Source organism: Zootoca vivipara, chromosome 14 (assembly GCF_963506605.1).
Source record: "Zootoca vivipara chromosome 14, rZooViv1.1, whole genome shotgun sequence".
In the NCBI taxonomy this organism is placed as follows: domain Eukaryota; kingdom Metazoa; phylum Chordata; class Lepidosauria; order Squamata; family Lacertidae; genus Zootoca; species Zootoca vivipara.
The window spans coordinates 32,292,595-32,311,052 of NC_083289.1; the positions used below are offsets into that span (position 1 = coordinate 32,292,595).

At 42.0% G+C, this 18,458-nt stretch overlaps 1 protein-coding gene across 4 annotated transcripts; it reads right to left on the minus strand.

The window, feature by feature from the left end:
* On the minus strand, positions 1–15,212 carry METTL22 (methyltransferase 22, Kin17 lysine). 4 transcript variants are annotated; one of them, XR_004693606.2, is made up of 12 exons: positions 15,156–15,212; positions 12,461–12,615; positions 10,683–11,048; positions 9,630–9,670; positions 9,401–9,545; positions 9,110–9,181; positions 7,940–7,993; positions 6,966–7,046; positions 5,894–5,996; positions 4,778–4,946; positions 3,115–3,279; positions 1–1,652 (listed from the first exon to the last, which is right to left on the minus strand). XR_004693606.2 is itself a non-coding variant. In XM_035132089.2 (11 exons), exons 1-11 carry the CDS (start codon positions 15,194–15,196, stop codon positions 3,178–3,180), a joined length of 1,329 nt encoding a protein of 442 aa, XP_034987980.2. In that variant the 5' UTR covers positions 15,197–15,212; the 3' UTR covers positions 2,308–3,177. The 4 variants fall into 4 exon arrangements, 3 of the variants coding, with proteins under 3 accessions (XP_034987980.2, XP_034987981.1, XP_034987983.2); XM_035132089.2 differs by lacking the exon at positions 1–1,652 and having other exon boundaries at positions 2,308–3,279; XM_035132090.2 differs by lacking the exon at positions 1–1,652 and having other exon boundaries at positions 2,308–3,279; positions 15,107–15,205.
* Between the last annotated feature and the right edge of the window lie 3,246 nt (positions 15,213–18,458).

An 18,458-nucleotide genomic window follows, 5' to 3' on the forward strand; every position in this document is an offset into this window, starting at 1 on the left:
ATACTGCTCCCCCGCCCCCCGGTTTTAAGGCATGTATGTGGGTTTATTTGTTTTTGGGTCATTTTGGAAGTTGCTTTGAATTGCTAGGAAAAGCAATTAATATCTCAATTTTATTAATTTACAAGGCCTTAACAACTTGGGTCCCCAATACCTTAAGAACCACCCGATCCCTTATATCTCTGTCTGATCACAGATAACTTCAGTGTCTCTGTAGCCCCCATGGTTCGGATGCTTGCCCTGTAATGACCAGAAGCCATGCATTCGGCGTTCTGGGGCCAATCCTGTGCAACTCCCTCCCAGATGAGGTTAGACAAGACCCCTCCCTGCTGAACTTCAGGCGCTTGATTTGACAGCAGGTATTTTCAGGTAGTTTTCTGCTTCCACAAGAAGTGAATATTAATAGTTCTTATTCTTTTTACTTAAAACAACAACAACAACCCCATTTTATGTACACTGCTTCGAAATTCGGAATATTAAGCAGCATATAAACACCTGAAATAAATAAATACCTAAGATTGTGACGAGTCCAGAGCTGTCCTCCTTCTGTTGGCTAACAACGAGTTTTCAGAAGGGTTTGAAATGCACATTGCCTTGATATGCTCCTCACATTGACTTGTGTCATTCTTTAGTCAGAATGAAGCATGCAACCAGGTTTTGCATATTCCATGATTGTGCTGCATAATATTGGATGTCAGTCGTTTCTCTCTTCCTCCTAGGCCAGGGGTGCTGTTTTGGGCTTCCAGGAGGCTGGCCTAGCAAATATATGGTGACAGTATGAAGATGCACCTATCTTCATACAGAGTACCGTAATTTTATTTGTCCTTAGGGATTGCTCATTGGCTGTTGCTATGGTTATTAACATAAGAGCAGCCTGGTGGATCAGGCCAATGACCCATCTCGCCTAGCATCCTGTTCACAGTGGCCAACCAGAATGCCTATAGGAAACCTTCAAGCAGAATCCAAGAACAAGGGCACTCTCTTCTCCTGTGGTTTCCAGCAACTGGCATTCAGAAGCATTACTGCTTCTGACCAGAGAGGCAGAGCATAAACACTGTGGCTAGGAGCCAACAATAGACCAAACCTTGTCCATTGCTTGCATTTGTACTATATACATTACCGGTATATTGTTCTTTGCTAAAAGGAGTTCAAGGCATCGTACATTGTTCTCTCTCACACATACACCCAACACTGTCTTCACAACCACCCTGTGAGGTAGGATAGTCTGAGAGAGAGTGACTGGCCCACGTTTCATGACTCAATTTGAATTGGAACCTGGTTTTTGCTCCACTACCATTAAAAGTCCAACTTTGTTCATTCCAGTTCCTGATTTCCCAACCCGCTTCACCAGTTTTTCGTCTTCAACTCTGCTGGCAGGCTCTAAGGTAGATGGAGCCTCTTGATGCCCCACAGAGTTTACTGGCTCACTTACAGCCCCATTTCTTCCAAGTAGGATTCCTGTGAACTTCCAAGCAGGAGTCCCTGGGGTGCGCCTGCCCAGGGAGGGCTGCTTCACTGCACAGGAATTTGTTCCTGGACATAGAAATCAGTACGCCGAGTGTCTCCAAAGGTAGGTAATGAGCAGCGAATTCTCAGAAATGAGATGAGCAGGTTGACCAGTACCTAGGGATTGGAACTTCTTGGACTTCTCCACGCTGAGCAGAAAGAAGATAAATTACACAGATGAGCCAATAGCATGATTTTGCTTAAGGCATGTAGGTGATGGTAACATTCAGCTTTCTTATCCTTACTACAGAACGGAGGTTACTTTGGCCTGGGATTTTGAATTGTAACACGGAAGAGCAGACACAGCTGCAGACTGAGGACAAAAAAACCCATAAATTACTTCCAGGAGGGTAAATCTGCTTGTCTTGTGTGTAGCACCTAAAAGCACCTTTACCAATGTCATGCCCTCCAAAAGTTTCGGACTACAACTCTGCCCTCCCGCCCACAAAAACTGGGGCAGTTGTAAGCCAAAACATCTGGAGGGTATCATGCTGGTGAAAGCTGCCTTAAAGACTAACAGATTTATTGCGCCAAAAGGTTTCCTTTTGTACACTTCTTCATATGTTAACCATTTCTACATATGAGATAGAAGGGTCCAGTGAATGAAAAAGCCCACATGGTGATACATCTGTTCCTCTTTAAGGTGCATCAAGCATATTTGTTATAACTATATAATTGACAAAATGGGAAGGAGGCACCTAGTAACTAGCAGTGCTCCGTGATAGGCAATTTTCTATCTCATATATATATATATATATATATATATATATATATATATATATAAGAATACACACACACACACACACACACACACACTGTTTTACAATTTTGAATACTCATTAAAACATCCTTAAAATAGGAATGACTTCCCTCCTTCTCTTTCCATGGTTTATTTTGCATTCCGTAAATCCCTGCATATTTTACATAAACTAAACCATTCAGTATTCCATTATTACATCCATCAAAACTTATTTACACTGTTGAATTTATCTTAATGCTGCCAGCCTTTTCAAGTGTACACAACCCCCCCAATATATTCAATAAACATTTTCCAATCTTCTTTAAACGTATGTTCTTCTTGTTCTCTTACTCTATATGTTAAGTCTGCAAGCTGCGCATATTCCATCAGCTTAAGTTGCCATTCTTCTTTAGTTGGAACCTTGCTCATTTTCAATTTTGGGGCTAACAAAACAAAGGCTGCAGTAGTGGCATACATAAATAACCTTTTTTGATACCTGAGAATTTCTGTCTGAATTATCCCCAATGAAAAGGACTCAGCTTTTTTGGGGGGAAGTACTTTAAAACATTTTTTTCAATTCGTTATGGATTATTCCCCAAAACTCTTTTACCCTTTTACAGGTCCACCACATATATTAAATAAAAAATCCCTTAATCTCCTTGCATCTCCAGCACTTATCTGATTCAGATAAGAGTCTGAATCTGAATCAGACCTGGTATGCGATTTTCCCATCCCGTATCCAAACTGTTGGTCTTCTGGTGTTGTTGGAACACAAACCAAACATATCACAGAGGGTGATATTGTTCATAAATCACACCCAGACTATTAACTGGTGCTATTCACATATTTAGTATGCTTTTCTAAACACATACCCAGGATCTGTTTGGGTCCTGGCTCCATTCAGATAATTATTCAGACAGAACCCTACAGGGAAATTATTCTGTACTGAAGTCCCCATGTCCGGTTTTCAACCTCTCAGGGAGAGTTGTGTGTGTGCTTCTTTCAGTGGTCATGTCAGCTGTAATCTTCCATAACTCCTGTTAAGCAGAGAAGAGATATTGAAAATCGATGAACTGCCATGGGCAGTATGGTAATCAAAACAGAGCATTTAAATTCTAAATTCTAAAGTAACAGTGAGTATTCCTTCTTTACACTTATAACTTGGGGGTGCATTACTAATACACCAACTGTCTTAACAGAGAAGCTACCATTAAATTAGGAGTTAACTTAAGGGCATTATGCATTTTGAGTTAAAGCAAGAAGAGCTTAATCTACCTAATGCTACAAGATGAAGTTTAGATGCTAAGTACAGCCACGGCTGTATTTGCCACCGATACACATTCTTTGCTCTTACAAAGACTCAGTAGATGCAAAATAAAAAAGAATAAATGTCTAATTTCTCATAGAATCATAGAGTTGGAAGAGACCCCAAGGGCCATCCAGTCCAACTCCCTGCCAAGCAGGAAACGCCATCAAAGCATTCCTGACAGATGGCTGTCAAGCCTCCGCTTAAAGACCTCCAAAGAAGGAGACTCCACCACACTCCTTGGCAGCAAATTCCACTCATCTGGCTTAGCAGGCAAAATGAAGGACTGGGACTAGTCCAGCCATGCAGGCTCAGTCATAGTTTGTGCACCCAAGAAAAGCTGTGAAGCTGGATCAGACCAAAGGCCATTTTAGTTCTACATCCTGTTATTACGGTGGCTATCCAGATGCCTACAGGTAGTCCACAAGTAGGTCAAGAAAGGAACAACACTCTCTTACTCATAATCCCCAGAAACTGGCATTCAGAAGCATATTGCCTCTAACAAAGTAAATCACTCTCTGACATGGTAAATCATCTTTATCTGAGTGAAGACACAGGTGACATTTTAAAAGTGTCAGTGGTAGGATGATAGCAGCTCTCCTGCTCGGAAAACACATACTCTTCTCTCCAAGAGGGAGCTCTGGAAACAACAGCTCTTGCAGGTTTTTAGAGTGGTTCAGTTTGAACAGGGAAAAGATGACCTACTGGCTAGTGCTTGTGGCAACCTTAAAAGCACCACCATCTTGTACCCAGAAAATTTTGCAACTGTGTTTTTTTTTTAAGATGTTGCACACATCTTTTCCAGTAAGGTGATAGATTAATGCATATATGTACAAATAAATGATTGTGCCCTTTGAAACCTGCAAATTTGGACTAACGCAAGAGTGAAGAATCTAATGTGATTCTGCTTCTTTGTTACATATATTTTTAATGCATCCATTTAATTATGTTCCCAAGGCACTTTACAAGAAACAATAAAACAACTGAATTCATGTCTTAAAACTCCATGCCTGTTTTCACCACTTATCATTCTTTCCTCATCTGTTTGCAAAGAAAACTAGCAGCCTCGGAAAATAAAGTGATGTGTACAACTTACTGCTGCTTACTTTTCTAAGTTCAGTCAGAGAACCACAAGATAATGTCAATTCTTTTTGGCTGTGTCTCATTAATACAATTAAACTGAAAACTGCTCAAAGTTTTAGATCGTTTGTCAGACCAATGGTACCCACCAACTGCTCAACCCGCTCATAAATAATATGCTGAGGAAAGGAGAGTTGGACAGGCTGAACAGTATATCTTATTTTGCCATCTCTGATATTTTCTAGATCATTCAAGGTGCTTCGAAAGTAACTGTATGCTTCACATACAACATCCATGTGTCTTAAGGTGAAGTTGAGCCTGCAAAAAGATACATCCATTAAAGACTGAACTTTTAAAAACTGCACAGATTTTAACTAACTTTTGCATCGTGCTTCCTGAGATCAAGGTGCAGGCTTTCATCTACATTTGGATAAAAATGGATGCCACTTTGAATCAAGATGGTGGGCTGAACCTTTCAAGATTGCATTGATGTTTTGGTTTCTCAAATTCCCCAAACAGTACTAGGTACAAGACTGGTAGTACAATATAAATGCCAAGTATTATCAGCTTCAGCTCTCCAAGGTCCCTGCTTTAATCAGATATGCCTCCCCAGTGTAGCTATTGTAGTTCAAGTTTAGGCAATCCTGACCAGCACTGCCTCTCCAGCAGAGTTCTATCTCATCCCATTCTTCCCACTCCCAAAGATCTTTCAACAGAAGGTACAGACAATGGTACCCAACAAAGCTATAGGTTCTCTTAGGCTGACAAGTGGATTCACTTAGGATCAGCTTAGGGCTGTTCATCCACCAATCACTAACCAACAGCATGAGTGTCTGCTTTGGTAGGTCAAGAATAGACTCCCAAAGGTAAGCACAAAAGCGACGCCTGTCTATCTAGCAAGGTTCTCAGTATCTCTCAAGTGGTTTTTAACAAATCTTCAATATTCTGCAGCCTTGTAGATGTGCTGTAATTTCCACCACAGAGGAACTAACTGAAGCAGATCCAAACTACCTGACAGCCACTTAAATGCTTATTTGATGACCATGACTGTTTGCTGCATCCTCTTAAGAACAGTTTCCTCTTATGAATCCAGTCATCTATATAACTATTTAAAAATATCTAAATAACTTCATGCTGGAAACCTTTTTGAGAAACAATAAGACTGCCCTCTTCCAAGCTGAAAAACGTTTCTCGCATTAGCAACTATCAAAACAAATTAATCATATTGTGGCTTATTTTCCAATTAAGAGTTAAAAGCATGTCACCTCTTTTCTATTGACAAGTAGATGGTGGAGGGGTTTTTCAAGTTGCCAGTGATTCGATACAGCGTTTTGAAAAAGGCATCTGTTAGATCATCGTCATAAAATACTGCAATGAAAAAGATCATCTGGATTTTGACTTCACATACAAGACATTCACTTCTGTCCTAAAAGCTTATTTTTAAAAAGATTTTTTTATCCATCCCAAGCCTTCAGAAAAGAATGGCTACAGTCTTAATTACTATGGGCACAGCAGTGTTTTGTTTTGCTTTGCTTTGTTAACATGGACATGGAATCTTGCAAATATGAGGGCAGTTGGGGATGAAAGAGCTAAATCTTCTGGCCCTCTAAAATTGGCATATGGCACTACTGTTTCTGGCATAGCTTCCATCTGCAAATATCATATTCTGAAGTATCCTATCATTCACTGGGGTCCTACAGGCACATAGGAAGTTAGGAACATAGGAAGCTGACATATGGAATCAGAGCATTGGTCCATGTAGCTCAGTACTGTCTACACTGGCTGAAAGCAGGTTTCTGGGGTTTTAGATAAGGGGATGTCTCAGCCGTATCTGGAAAGGGTTGATTGAACCTGAGATGTAAAATAGATGCAAAGCAGATGCTCTACCCCTAAGCCACAGCCCTTCCCCTTTCTATTATGCATGGAACCCCCCCCCCCCATTTAATACAAGGAAAGGTGTAAGTTTCTCCACAGCTCCTACTTTTTTCAAGGGGGCACGTTCAGGGAAAGCCAGTGGTGCCCCATGCCGATTAAAAGCAATTTCCATTACAGAAAAATACAAATCATCTGATCTGTGATGTGTTCTTCTAGGCCTTGTGTCAAGTTTACTGTGTTAAATTCAGGGTAATGTTTCTCCAGATTCAGCTGATGTGCATATTTTACAATGGGCTAGATGAGCCGAGTCAGTTTCCTGATTCAATGTCTATGGCAGTAATGTATTTTACTGGGCTCTTGAAACAATGATCAGAAAATATTTTCTGAAAGCACGCAATACGCACAAAACAGGGGCTTTAACGACCACTATGAATCCTTGGCTCTCCAGTTCTGTTTCCTTACCATCAGCAGCTAGGATCACAGTGGTGAAATCGTGAAGCTCTGCAATCTCTTCTTCAGACCAGCTGTAGGAATGATCAGGATCTACAGCAAAATATGCAAATTGATTTGGTTATAAAGGAGACAATAATTTTCTAGAGACTGTACAGAAAGTTTAAATAAGGAAGCAGGTCTTCCCAAAGGAACCCACAGTGGCAAACAACAAGCAATAAAACAATAAAAGCATGTTGAAAACAATCCCGATACAGCTGCAGACTAGGAGAGATATGCTGGAAGGGGACGGTTTTCAGTAGGTACTGAAAAGACAACAGAGATTGTGCATGCCTAGTATTTAAAGGGAGGAAATTCTGAAGGGGAGGTAACACAGCACCAAAGGCTCAATTCCTATATTGTGTGGAATGGATACCCTGATAAGATGGTACTTGCAGACGACCTCAGCTGCAGAGCACAATGATCAACTAGGGGTGAGACAATTTCCAGGTATTCTTGTTCCAAGGTTTATAGGGCTTTACGTAACAAACCCAGCAACCCAAGTGCTGTGTATATTTCCTTTTTCCTTTTTGCCACTGCTCCAAAAATTGTTTGTAGAACTGGATCAGGCTCCCAAACTGTGGGTTAGGAACCCCTGATAATGCAAGCAATTCTCAGACTTGACAAAAAGGATACCCATGGCTCCATATAACATGTAAAACAAGAATGGCTCTGTGGGTGGTCTCTTTTAAAGGGTTAACCACTTGACCCCCTGAAGTCTGGCTCTCCACTTCTCTAACTTCTTATTGTTAGAGAAAGAATTTGGATTACTCAGTGACTTGGGAAATGTACTTTGCACATACTCAGAAGCAAACTCATTTACTCACATATTTCAAAGCTAAGCCATGGGTTTAAATTGTGATTTGGCTGTAAGTGAAAACAGTAACTCAACAGGTTAGAGAGAGAACATCAAATCAAGCTTTTAAGAAGTTGATGCATCTACTTACCAATACAGAACTCATCTTTAAGCCAGTCCAGCACTCTGACCTTAATCTTAGTTCCTGAAAGTCAGTAAGATGATAAGAAAATAAGTGGGTGGCAAATACTCTTTAGAAGGCAGGCAGGTTAGAGCCAGCAGGTTAAAGCCATTAAAGTGTCATAAAAAGAGGAATATTGTAAATAGCTATAATTGATCATAGTGAACAAGCAGAGGCTTATGCCCCCACCTCACTCTACCCGCCTTCCCCCAAATTAGTCTTGCTAATGATTCCTTGTTCCTTCCCATGATGTATTTATAAAATGTAATCCGGAGCAACCTTAACCTCTGCATTTGCTGGCTAGAGAGGGTTAGGACTATGCAAAGGCTTGCTCTGCTGATGGGGGTATATCCACTGTGGAGGCCCTCAGAAAGCTCTGCAGACATAGATTCACTGGCGGTTACAGGGAGGGAGGGAGGGAGGCACACGCACACGCACACACGCACACACACACACACACACACACACAGAGAGAGAGAGGGGGGGGCCAGCCTAGATCCAGCCCCTTCATTCATCAGTGGAGACCCAAGGATGGGAACCCATATCCACGCAAGGCTAGAGCTGGTGTAGCTCCTCCTCCTTCCCACTGGGAACAATCGGGGTGGGCGGGTGGGTTTGATAATAAAAGATCTGCAAGGAGCAGAAAACAAGGTAAGTCCACACCTCCCACCAGGCTGGGCCTGGAAAGTGGTGGATTGTCCTCACTGCCCCACAAACCCTTTGGAACTGTGCTCTTAGCCACCTTTCTAGAAGCAGCACCCCAAGGCAATGTACAACACAGAGACCATTACAATGTATAAAGAAGCCAAAAGCACTGTATTAAATAATTCTAATAACAATTAAAATATTATTCCTTAAATTTGAAGGGATCTTTTATAAGCAGACTTGAAATTGGTCTATTTTTTACTCCACTATGCTCAATGGAACTTAATCTTTATATAAGTGTGTTTAGGATTGAAGGCATAGGTTTGTAGGGCAGAAGCGGTTGAAGGAAATGTTCAGAACAGAAGCCACTTTGGACATGTAAATATTTCATGTGGCCATCTGGACAGTATTTTGGATTTGAATGATATTTTATCCAACTAGAAAAAACACACCAAACCCATTAAACAATAATAATATACAAGCAGTCTTTTTTACCTGCTGGCTCAGCAAGGTGCTTGTTTAATGCAATATTTCGTTCACACATTTCCAGGAGATCTTCACCAATATCTTTAAAATATTTGAGAAACAAATGTTAGTAATAATTTGAGAAGAAATAATAAAAAAGAGGGGGGGGAAACAAGCATAGAAAAAGCAGGGCAGGTACGTCTCTTCTCTCAAACATCATCTGCATTTAACAACTCAACTCGACTTACTGCTCTTTCAAGCTTTCTGATAAAAACAAAAGCAACATCACGAACACCAAAGGTAACTGTCCTAAATAGATACCTGTGCAATAGACGGCCTTGGCTGCCTTTGCCATGATGATACTGACAATCCCGGTGCCGCCCCCAAGCTCCAGCACTGTGCAGTCCTTAAACAAATCTTGCTTGGAGAGGATGTAGTCTGCAAGTAAGAAGGCTCCTCGCCAGACCTTCAAGACAGGAGGCAAAAGGTAGCACAGTCTGGTACATGTGGGTCAAGGCAGAAGAGAAGGGCTGGCAATGTAGCTACCCACCTGTTTGCCAACATCTTCTAAAGGGGTTGCCATGGCGTGCTCTGAAAAAGGAAGAACACAAACACGTTACAGTAAATTTATGGAGGATAAGGCAATCAATGGCTACTATATTCTAATATATTCTATATTCAACAATGACTATATTCCACCTCAGCTGTCAGAGGAAGCATGCCCCTGAATGCTAGCTGCTGGGAAACTGCAAGAGAAGAGAGTGCTCTTGTCCTTAGCTTTCTCACAGGCTTCTGGCTGGCCACTGAGAATAGGATGCTGGACTAGATGGTCCAATGGGCTGATTCAGTAGGCTCTTCTATGTTGTTACATTTGCCCTTAAACTTTTCCATTAAACACACTGTAGACATGTCTGGCACAAAACAGAAAAGGACAAAATATAGCCTGTTGTCCTTAGGGCACATTTGTGAAGGGTCATTTATGAACTGATTGGGCCACTGTGGAGAGGACCAGGGGATGCTAATTGAAAATTGATATATTGTTCTAAAATACTAATTCAATTAATATGTATTTTATTTCATGAAGTTTATAATGCGAATGTTTTATTCATAATTTTGTTCTGAAGCTTCTGAATTTGTCATGCCTAATAAAGGTTATTGATTTGATTTGATTTGAACTGAATATCCCACTTTTCCTCCAAGGAGCTCAAAGCAGCGCACATGCCTCTCCTTTATCCTCACAACAACCCTGTGAGGTAGATCAGGCTGAAAGAAAATGGCTGGCCCAAGGTTGCCAAGTCAGCTTTATAAGCAAGTCTGTGTTTGTGCCTGATCTCTCCCCAGTTTTAGCCCTACAGTCCAACCAGCTCACCGAACTAGCTGGCATGGGGAAATTCCTGAGGTTGCCTGGCTTCCAGTTAGTACATATCATTTCCTATCAATTTCAATCCAAAAGGTGTACCGGTAAAAGGTTTTATGTGCAGATGTAGAGGAAGGAATAAAGTATACAAATTGGCTCTCTATGCTCACATCTCAATGAGTACTTCTGGATCATGTTATGAAATGCAAATCATTTTATGCCACATCCATATACTACATTACTGACCTATTTTAATAATATCATAGCAATTGTTTTCTTGCTCTTGTTCTTCCAAGACTTCTCCACCTTTCATCAAAATGATGGGGCACACTTTGTCCCTTGAAAGGTCTTCAGCTTCTGCATCAAGTAACGGAGGCTTCCGGACAACCTCCAAATCCCCATCTTCGTCTAACAAAGCTTCAATTCCTTTCAAAGAGTTCTCTTCCTTGTTAGTGGTTTTCAGAGTAACGTGGTCACCAGCAGGATCCTCCACATCTAATCCCTCTCCACATTCGTCCCGGTGTTTAAGGTTTTCTTTTTCAAAGCCACTCACTTCCCTCTCAGTCTTCTGATTGCTTTTGTCCAAAAGGAATTTGAACTGTGAGAGAAACACTAAGAGGCAACAATCTGAAGTCAAACACTGTGATCAAAGCCCGGTCAATCTTCAAAACCATAACAAAGAATGCAGGAATATCACCATAGCTTTCCTTACTCTCTAAACAGATTTCCCCGACATTTGCCCATTCATAAGTCACACATATGATCTCATGTTTTGGCCGAGCCTTCCTGGTGTGCCTGAATTTTGTATTATAACCGTTGATTTCGTTTCTTTCCTCCATTGCTATGATTACTCCTCTTCCTATTCTTACTGAACTTGGATAAACTTTCCTGTAGTATCCTAACCTCACATTGCCTGCACTTCCACTGCCAAGTGCCTGCTGTACTTAGTATCGTCTTAGTTCCCCAGCTTGTCTTCTCCAAAAACCTGCTCAGCCAAGATTTATGGGATGGAGGAAGAGTGGTGGGCATTTGCCCCAAAGCAGCAAGTCCCGAATGAGGCTGCCAGGAAGTCCTATCGACACATTTAATGCTTCTTCCACACCCTTTACTATCATCTGCATGTGCCAGAGTTGGCCCTGGAGCCCTCAGTTGTCAATCCCGATATGAGCCCAATGGGAAACGATTGTGGCATCTCCACAATCTGTACAGCACTTGGCGCACACAGGTCCAGCCTTCATTAGGGTGAAATAACTTGCTCTGGCAACCTTCCCTGCCACAACCCAGGAAGTAGGTACTGCTACATTTGACAAGCTCCACCCCCTATCCATGGCACTGTCTACTGCAAAGGACAGATATTCCTGCTAAACATGGGATATGCCTAGTTGCAATGTTAACAACCAAAGAGCCTCAATGTAAATGGAGAGATTCCACCAAAGAGGATGGTGGCGAGACCAGTTGCGTTAAGCAGGCCGTAAGCTGTTTGCTATTGATGAACTAACACTTTTAATGTAGTAACTTCTTTAAAACACACACACACACACACACACACACACACACACACACACACCTGTTGAAGAAAGCTCTCAGTGGGGATCATGATAATTGTGTGCAAGTAACAGTAACAACCAGGGACCCAGGTGGCGCTGTGGGTTAAATCACAGAGTCTAGGGCTTGCTGATCAGAAGGTCGGCGGTTCGAATCCCTGTGACGGGGTGAGCTCCCGTTGCTTGGTCCCAGCTCCTGCCCACCTAGCAGTTCAAAAGCACATCAAAGTGCAAGTAGATAAATAGGGACCGCTCCGGCGGGAAGGTAAACGGCGTTTCCGTGCACTGCTCTGGTTCGCCAGAAGCAGCTTTGTCATGCTGGCCACATGACCCGGAAGCTGTCTGCGGACAAACGCCGGCTCCCTTGGCCTATAGAGCGAGATGAGCGCCGCAACCCCAGAGTCGGACACGACTGGACCTGATGGTCAGGGGCCCCTTTACCTTTACCTTTAACAGTAACAACCACCGGGAGCACATTACCTGGCTGTCCAACAGCATTCAGCCTGACCATTAAATGCCTTTTGCTTGGGGTGTGTAGGTGGACATCAGATAGGACAGTGTCACTTCGGAAAACAATGTCATCCATCACCTCTTTCCCCCCTGCACCTTGTATGGTGCACTGCTGAAGGGAGCATCTATAATTATAAGACATAAAGCTCTGTTGGTATGTTAATAATCAAGAGTTACAAATTTCTATACAAAGCCTAGCACCTCCTGCCAGCTTGGTATTCCTACCCATTATATTTCAGCACACCTCCTCAGCTGCTGCTCCCCCCTTCCTTTAAGCTTCTTCTTCTTCTTCTTGACACATTAGCCATTTGTTACACATAGGTCCCCAGGTGACTTATAGCATATCTAAGAACACAATTTAATAAAAATATATATAATACTATTGACACATTCACACAAACAGATGATTCTCAACAAGTAAACAAACCACTACCATCCCGTCAATAACAGCCACAGAAAGCTTTGGTAATCACACTTAGAGCAAAATACAATCCCAACCTCCTTTGCCTCCTCCATATATGAATGCCAACTATTTTGTTTTGCTGGCCTTCACACAGCACATAGTTAAACTATGGAACTTGCTCCTACAGGAGACAGAGATGGCTACCAATTTGAATGGCTTTGAAAGAAAACTGAACAAATTCATGGAGGAGGGGGATGAGGCTATCAGTGGCTACTAGTCATGATGGCTATACTGATTCTGAATACCAGTCACTGGAAACTATAGGAGTGGGGAGTGCTTGAGGGTTTCCCACAGGGTGACCACTGTGAGAACAGGATGCTGGACTCAATGGGCCACTGGCCTGATCCAGCAGGCTCTTATTACATTCTCAATGTTCAATATTCATTTCTGATGCACTGCTGTGGATAGCTCAGTCGGTAGAGCATGGTACTCTTAATCTGAAGGTCATGGATTAAAGCCCCACATTGGGCAAAAGATTCCTGCATTGCAGGGGGTTGGTCTAGACTCTAGATGATCCATGTGGTCCCTTCCAACTGTACAATTCTATGCTTCTATGAAATAGTACATACATTTAATCTGCATCAATATGTAGTGGTTTGTGGGGAGATGGTCACATCTGAGTAAGGTCAACATTGCTCTTTCCTGGCCCAGTTCCCTTATCTTTAACTTCTGCCTGATATGCAGAAGCAGGTGAAGCTGTTAGCAACAAGGAGGTCAGTGGTCAGAAATGCCTCAGTAACTACTGATAAATTTCTGTGTCAGGCCACTGATTAAAAAAAGTCTGGCAACCTTCTACTTCCAAAATTATTGAGATGAGGTGCTGAATATTAGTTTACTTTTCAGTACGAATGTATGCCATTCTTCTGTACATGCTCAAGGCTATGTCACAATTCTTACGGTAGTGGCAAGCAGTAGACTGAAAGGGGGAAAACCAGAAGTTCAGGAACTGCTGCTGAAAACATGAAACTCACCCCCCCCCATGTATATATAAGGTATCCGAAATTCTGAAAACAAAACTGGTAGTCTCTCTTTTCACCTACAACAACAAAACTTCACCCAGGATTGCACCAAGTTTAATGTAAATTTACAAATGAAAGGAACACACCACCTATATTTGAATTTTTCTGTTTATGTTAAATTCATATGCTGTCTTTCACTGGATCTGCTATTTTTTAAAAAATCTTTCATTTGAATTTAGAGTAAAAACAAGGATTTTAAAAAACAACAGATCCAGTGAATTACAGCATATGAATTAGTAATAAATAAATAAAAATTCAAAATCCGCATTATGCAAAGGTTGAGAGTAATATTTCACATTCCTATAAACTCGGCTTATTTTTAAGGGCTACATACATTTTTTTTGGGGGGGGGGACGAGACTTCTGGAGGGAACCAGGCTGGCTAGCCTAGCATCATGTGTAACAAATGATTAGGCTATATATTCTTAGACAATGTGCAACCCAGTATATAAGAACCAACTAAACAGATTAACAGCACACTCTTAATCATGTCAACCCAGAAGTACAGTATGTCCTATTGAATTTAATGTGGTTTATTCTCAGGTATGTAGTTAGTCTTGCAGCCCAATTCTTTAAAGCAAGCTATTTCAGCTTCTGCCTTCGTCAGCCAGAAGCCAACACATTTTTCTATAAAGATTTAATCTGTTAGTAACTGTTAATATGATTTTAGTGATCAATTGTGCCCTAATTTGTCTGAAGTGCAGCATGAAGCTTTAAAAATAGTCTCTTTCACACAGCCAAAATGACTTTTATTTTTTTTGGTCCATAATGTTAAGTTTTAAATGTTACGCCCAGGCATAGCTGTCAAGTTTCCCCTTTTCTCGCGAGGAAGCCTATTCAGCATAAGGGAATTTCCCTTTAAAAAAGGGAGAACTTGACAGCTATGCGACCAGGATCCCCCCCGCCTCCCTATTATTATGCCCCTTCCCTTCTAAGTTTAAAACACGTATGCACAGAAGGCAAGCGAGGAGCATTCCACTCTGCACATGCACAGAAGCACTCCCATTTCTACTTCTCCACATGCTGCTATTTGTTAAAACAAGCTAAAGCTCCAAGTAGGCAACAAACGGCAGCCGTTCCAAGGGGTTGGGAGACTGTTACGGGGTGGAACAGGCAACAGAGGGCTGCGCCTTACGGAGCGAGGGCTCTCTCCTGCCCAAGGTGGGTGTAATGGCGACTCTCACCTCCGCTCTCGCGGCAGCCTCGTTGACGCCGCTGCAGCCATTTTGCATTTTGCCCTCAGCCGCTTCCGCCCTTCTCCCAGACTTCCGGCGCGCTGTTTCCCGTAGCAGCGGCCCGCCCACCTAGCTCAACTGATGCGTTGTCAGCCCAACCGACTCCTGCTTCCCTCTGTTGCCGCGGCAACGAGCCCCTGTTTGACTTACTGCTGTCACCCCTCCCGCGCTCCAGAGTTACTATGGCAACGGTCTCCGTCTGCAAGGACCAAACTCCTTTCAGACCGGGCCGGGACAGAGAGGATGGGGGAAATATCCCGGATGTTAGCCCTGCTGGACCAATATGGCAGATCGCTGCCCTTTTTATTCATCCCCTGGCCCCTGCCCCGCCACACCACCTTTTCCCCGGTTCAAAAACAATAAAAAACGGTTCCTTATTAAAACGTGGTGTTACTTTCTGATATTTTATTTGTTCAGCTTATCTTTATCCTGTCTTTAAGGATACAACACCTTCCAAGGCAGCTTTTCAAGTAAAATCAAAATAGTTGCAATGAGGCGATAATATCAAACTCATCATTGTACTTCTGATTGTACCGTGCAAGTAAAAATATCTGGTACCTGGAAGAGAAATTTTCATTAAAAAAGATTCTAGTCCCTGTGCAATCTTTCACCTGCCTACTGAAAAACCCAATTGAAATAAGTCAATTGAATTCAGTGGGGCTCCTATTGTGAATAAACATGTAAAGGACTACAACAGTAATAAAATAAAAACTGATATTCTCAGAGTACTGAATTCTGGCCAGATACCATAGCCAATCTGGTAGGATTACAATTCAATTTATTTATTGCTTTGCGGATTCATGTCATAATTTTCTGTGACAATAACATGTAAAATGCAATATGCAATAAAAGCCATTAAAATGGAGCAAATATACTAACTGTTCATCTACACCAGGCATCCCCAAACTGCGGCCCTCCAGATGTTTTGGCCTACAACTCCCATGATCCCTAGCTAACAGGACCAGTGGTTGGGGAAGATGGGAATTGTAGTCCAAAACATCTGGAGGGCCGAAGTTTGGGGATGCCTGATCTACACAATCACCCAAGAACAGCAGCCTTACAGTCACATCCAACTAAGACACACCCATAGCAGACCCATTGAAATCAATTGACATAAATTAGTCACTTTAATTGATTTTGATGGGTCTACTCTATTTTATTTACTATTAATTAAATTTATATCCCACCCTTCCAAGACAGTGAATACATCAGTAAAAAAGCAATGCAATTAAAAATAAAATTAAAAGCAGTTAAAAGCATGTACCAGTAAAACAATTGCATAATCTAACAGCTAATAATGTCAAGATTGCCAGGAACAATATCTTTCCGCCATCACTCTTATTCTAAGATGAAAATAAAGATTACTGTCCAAAACCTTCCTGCCCATTGTAGCAGACCCCATGGTCTGATAAGGCCGCTTTCTACATTCCTGTGCTGATTGGTGAAACATGTGATGGGCAAATGCAATATGGCTCAAGCTTGCACCCCCTCATATATTTTATGTTCATGGTGTGCACCAAATGGCAGAGCCAGCCCAATACATTTTGCTGCTGGATAAATCTTTTAAAATATTTTGTTAGTCTGAGCCTTTGCTTTACCCTTTCCAGCACCTGTTTTAAATATTTTTGTTCTTAACTGTTTTCACTGGTCCTTTCAATATTTTTTGCCACCTTGAGCTCATTGGAAAAAAAGGTAGAAATGTAATTACAGGAACATAGGAAGCTGCCTCATACTGAGTCAGACCATCGGTTCATTTTGCTCAGTATTGTCCACACTGACCGGCAGCAGCTCTCCAGGGTTTCAGACAGGAAGTCTCTCCCAGCCGTACCTGGGGATGCCTGCCAAGGATTGAACCTGGGACTTTTTGCATGCAAAGCAGATGCTCTGCCACTGAGCTACAGTCCCAAATGAATAAATATAGCACCTCAGATGCTTTTGCTGCTGCACTTACATCTTTAGGCAGAATCAGATGTGATATCCCATGTTAAGAAGCATAATGTAAGATGTGGTTTCATCCTGAAGCTCTGTTCACTGCCCTTAACTCTCTGGCCATGAGGGATTTGTAGGGGTGTCTGGTTATCAGAGAAGGCATATGTGCAGCAAATCCTGTTCTGACTTCAGGTCTTGCTCTGACTTATGTTTCACAAGCACAGGTTGAAACAGTCCCTGCTGAAGACATCATGAATGTCTTAAAGGCTGATTAGACGTGCCATCAAGCACCTGACTCACCACTCAGCTGCGTCAGAGAACTTGGATGGTAAGCCAATTGATCTCAGTAGCAGCTATTGTGATCTGCTTGTGTTGAAGCACACAATGGTCAAGCCTCAGCCTGCTCATGGTTGTGAACCCTATGTCTTACCTCCACTGTCAGAGGCAGTATCCCCAGCTGCTAATCCTACTCTTGAGCTCCCTGCCTTCTACCCTATGTGTCCCAGTGGGCACCAGCAACCACTGCCTACTACAAGAAAAGGGTCCAGCCACTGCTGCCTCCCAGCATCCACTGCCTAAGGCAGTTGCCTCACTTTGCCCAATGATAGGGCTGGTTCTGAGTGCCAGTGATGGTACAAAAAATTGAAATTAGCTATTTGGTACCATCTTCTCTCACGACAAGTGCTTCAGTTTTTTGAATAAGCAAGTGATTGAAAACAACAACAATAATGAGATTGAAGAGTGGCAGATAAAAATGATAGACTATGCAGAATTAGCGAGACTGACTAGCAGGATCCGGAACCAGGGGAAAACAAGGTTCCAAAAAGACTGGAGTAAATTTGTGGACTATATGGAAAAGAACTGTAGAAGTTTAAAGACACTTGCAGGACTGAAATAAATCCTACGAATTGACTTTAAATGGATGGAACAAAGGGACTGCGAGATAAGAACTGAATAGAAAACCAAATGAGGGGAGGGAGGGAAGTCAAGCTCGGCAGAGCATTGGGAAGGAGAAATTTGGAAAGAATTGCTAAAAAGATAAATGTGTGTGTTGTATTTGTTTTTGAATGTTTGTTTTGTTTACTGTTTTTAATGTGCTTATTTGGAAAACTTAATAAAATGCTTTATATATATATAAAAAAAACAATAATGCTTTGAGTTCTTTTGAGAAAACCTATTGTTACAGGCTGCCTGAATCTCTGAGTGGTGTGAGAACCCATGGTCTTTGCACTTAACCAGAGTTGCTTTTGGAGGCACAGCAGAGTTGCTTTTTATGCCATAAATGCAGCAGCAACCTATCCAAACAGGCAGCCAGGATTGCCT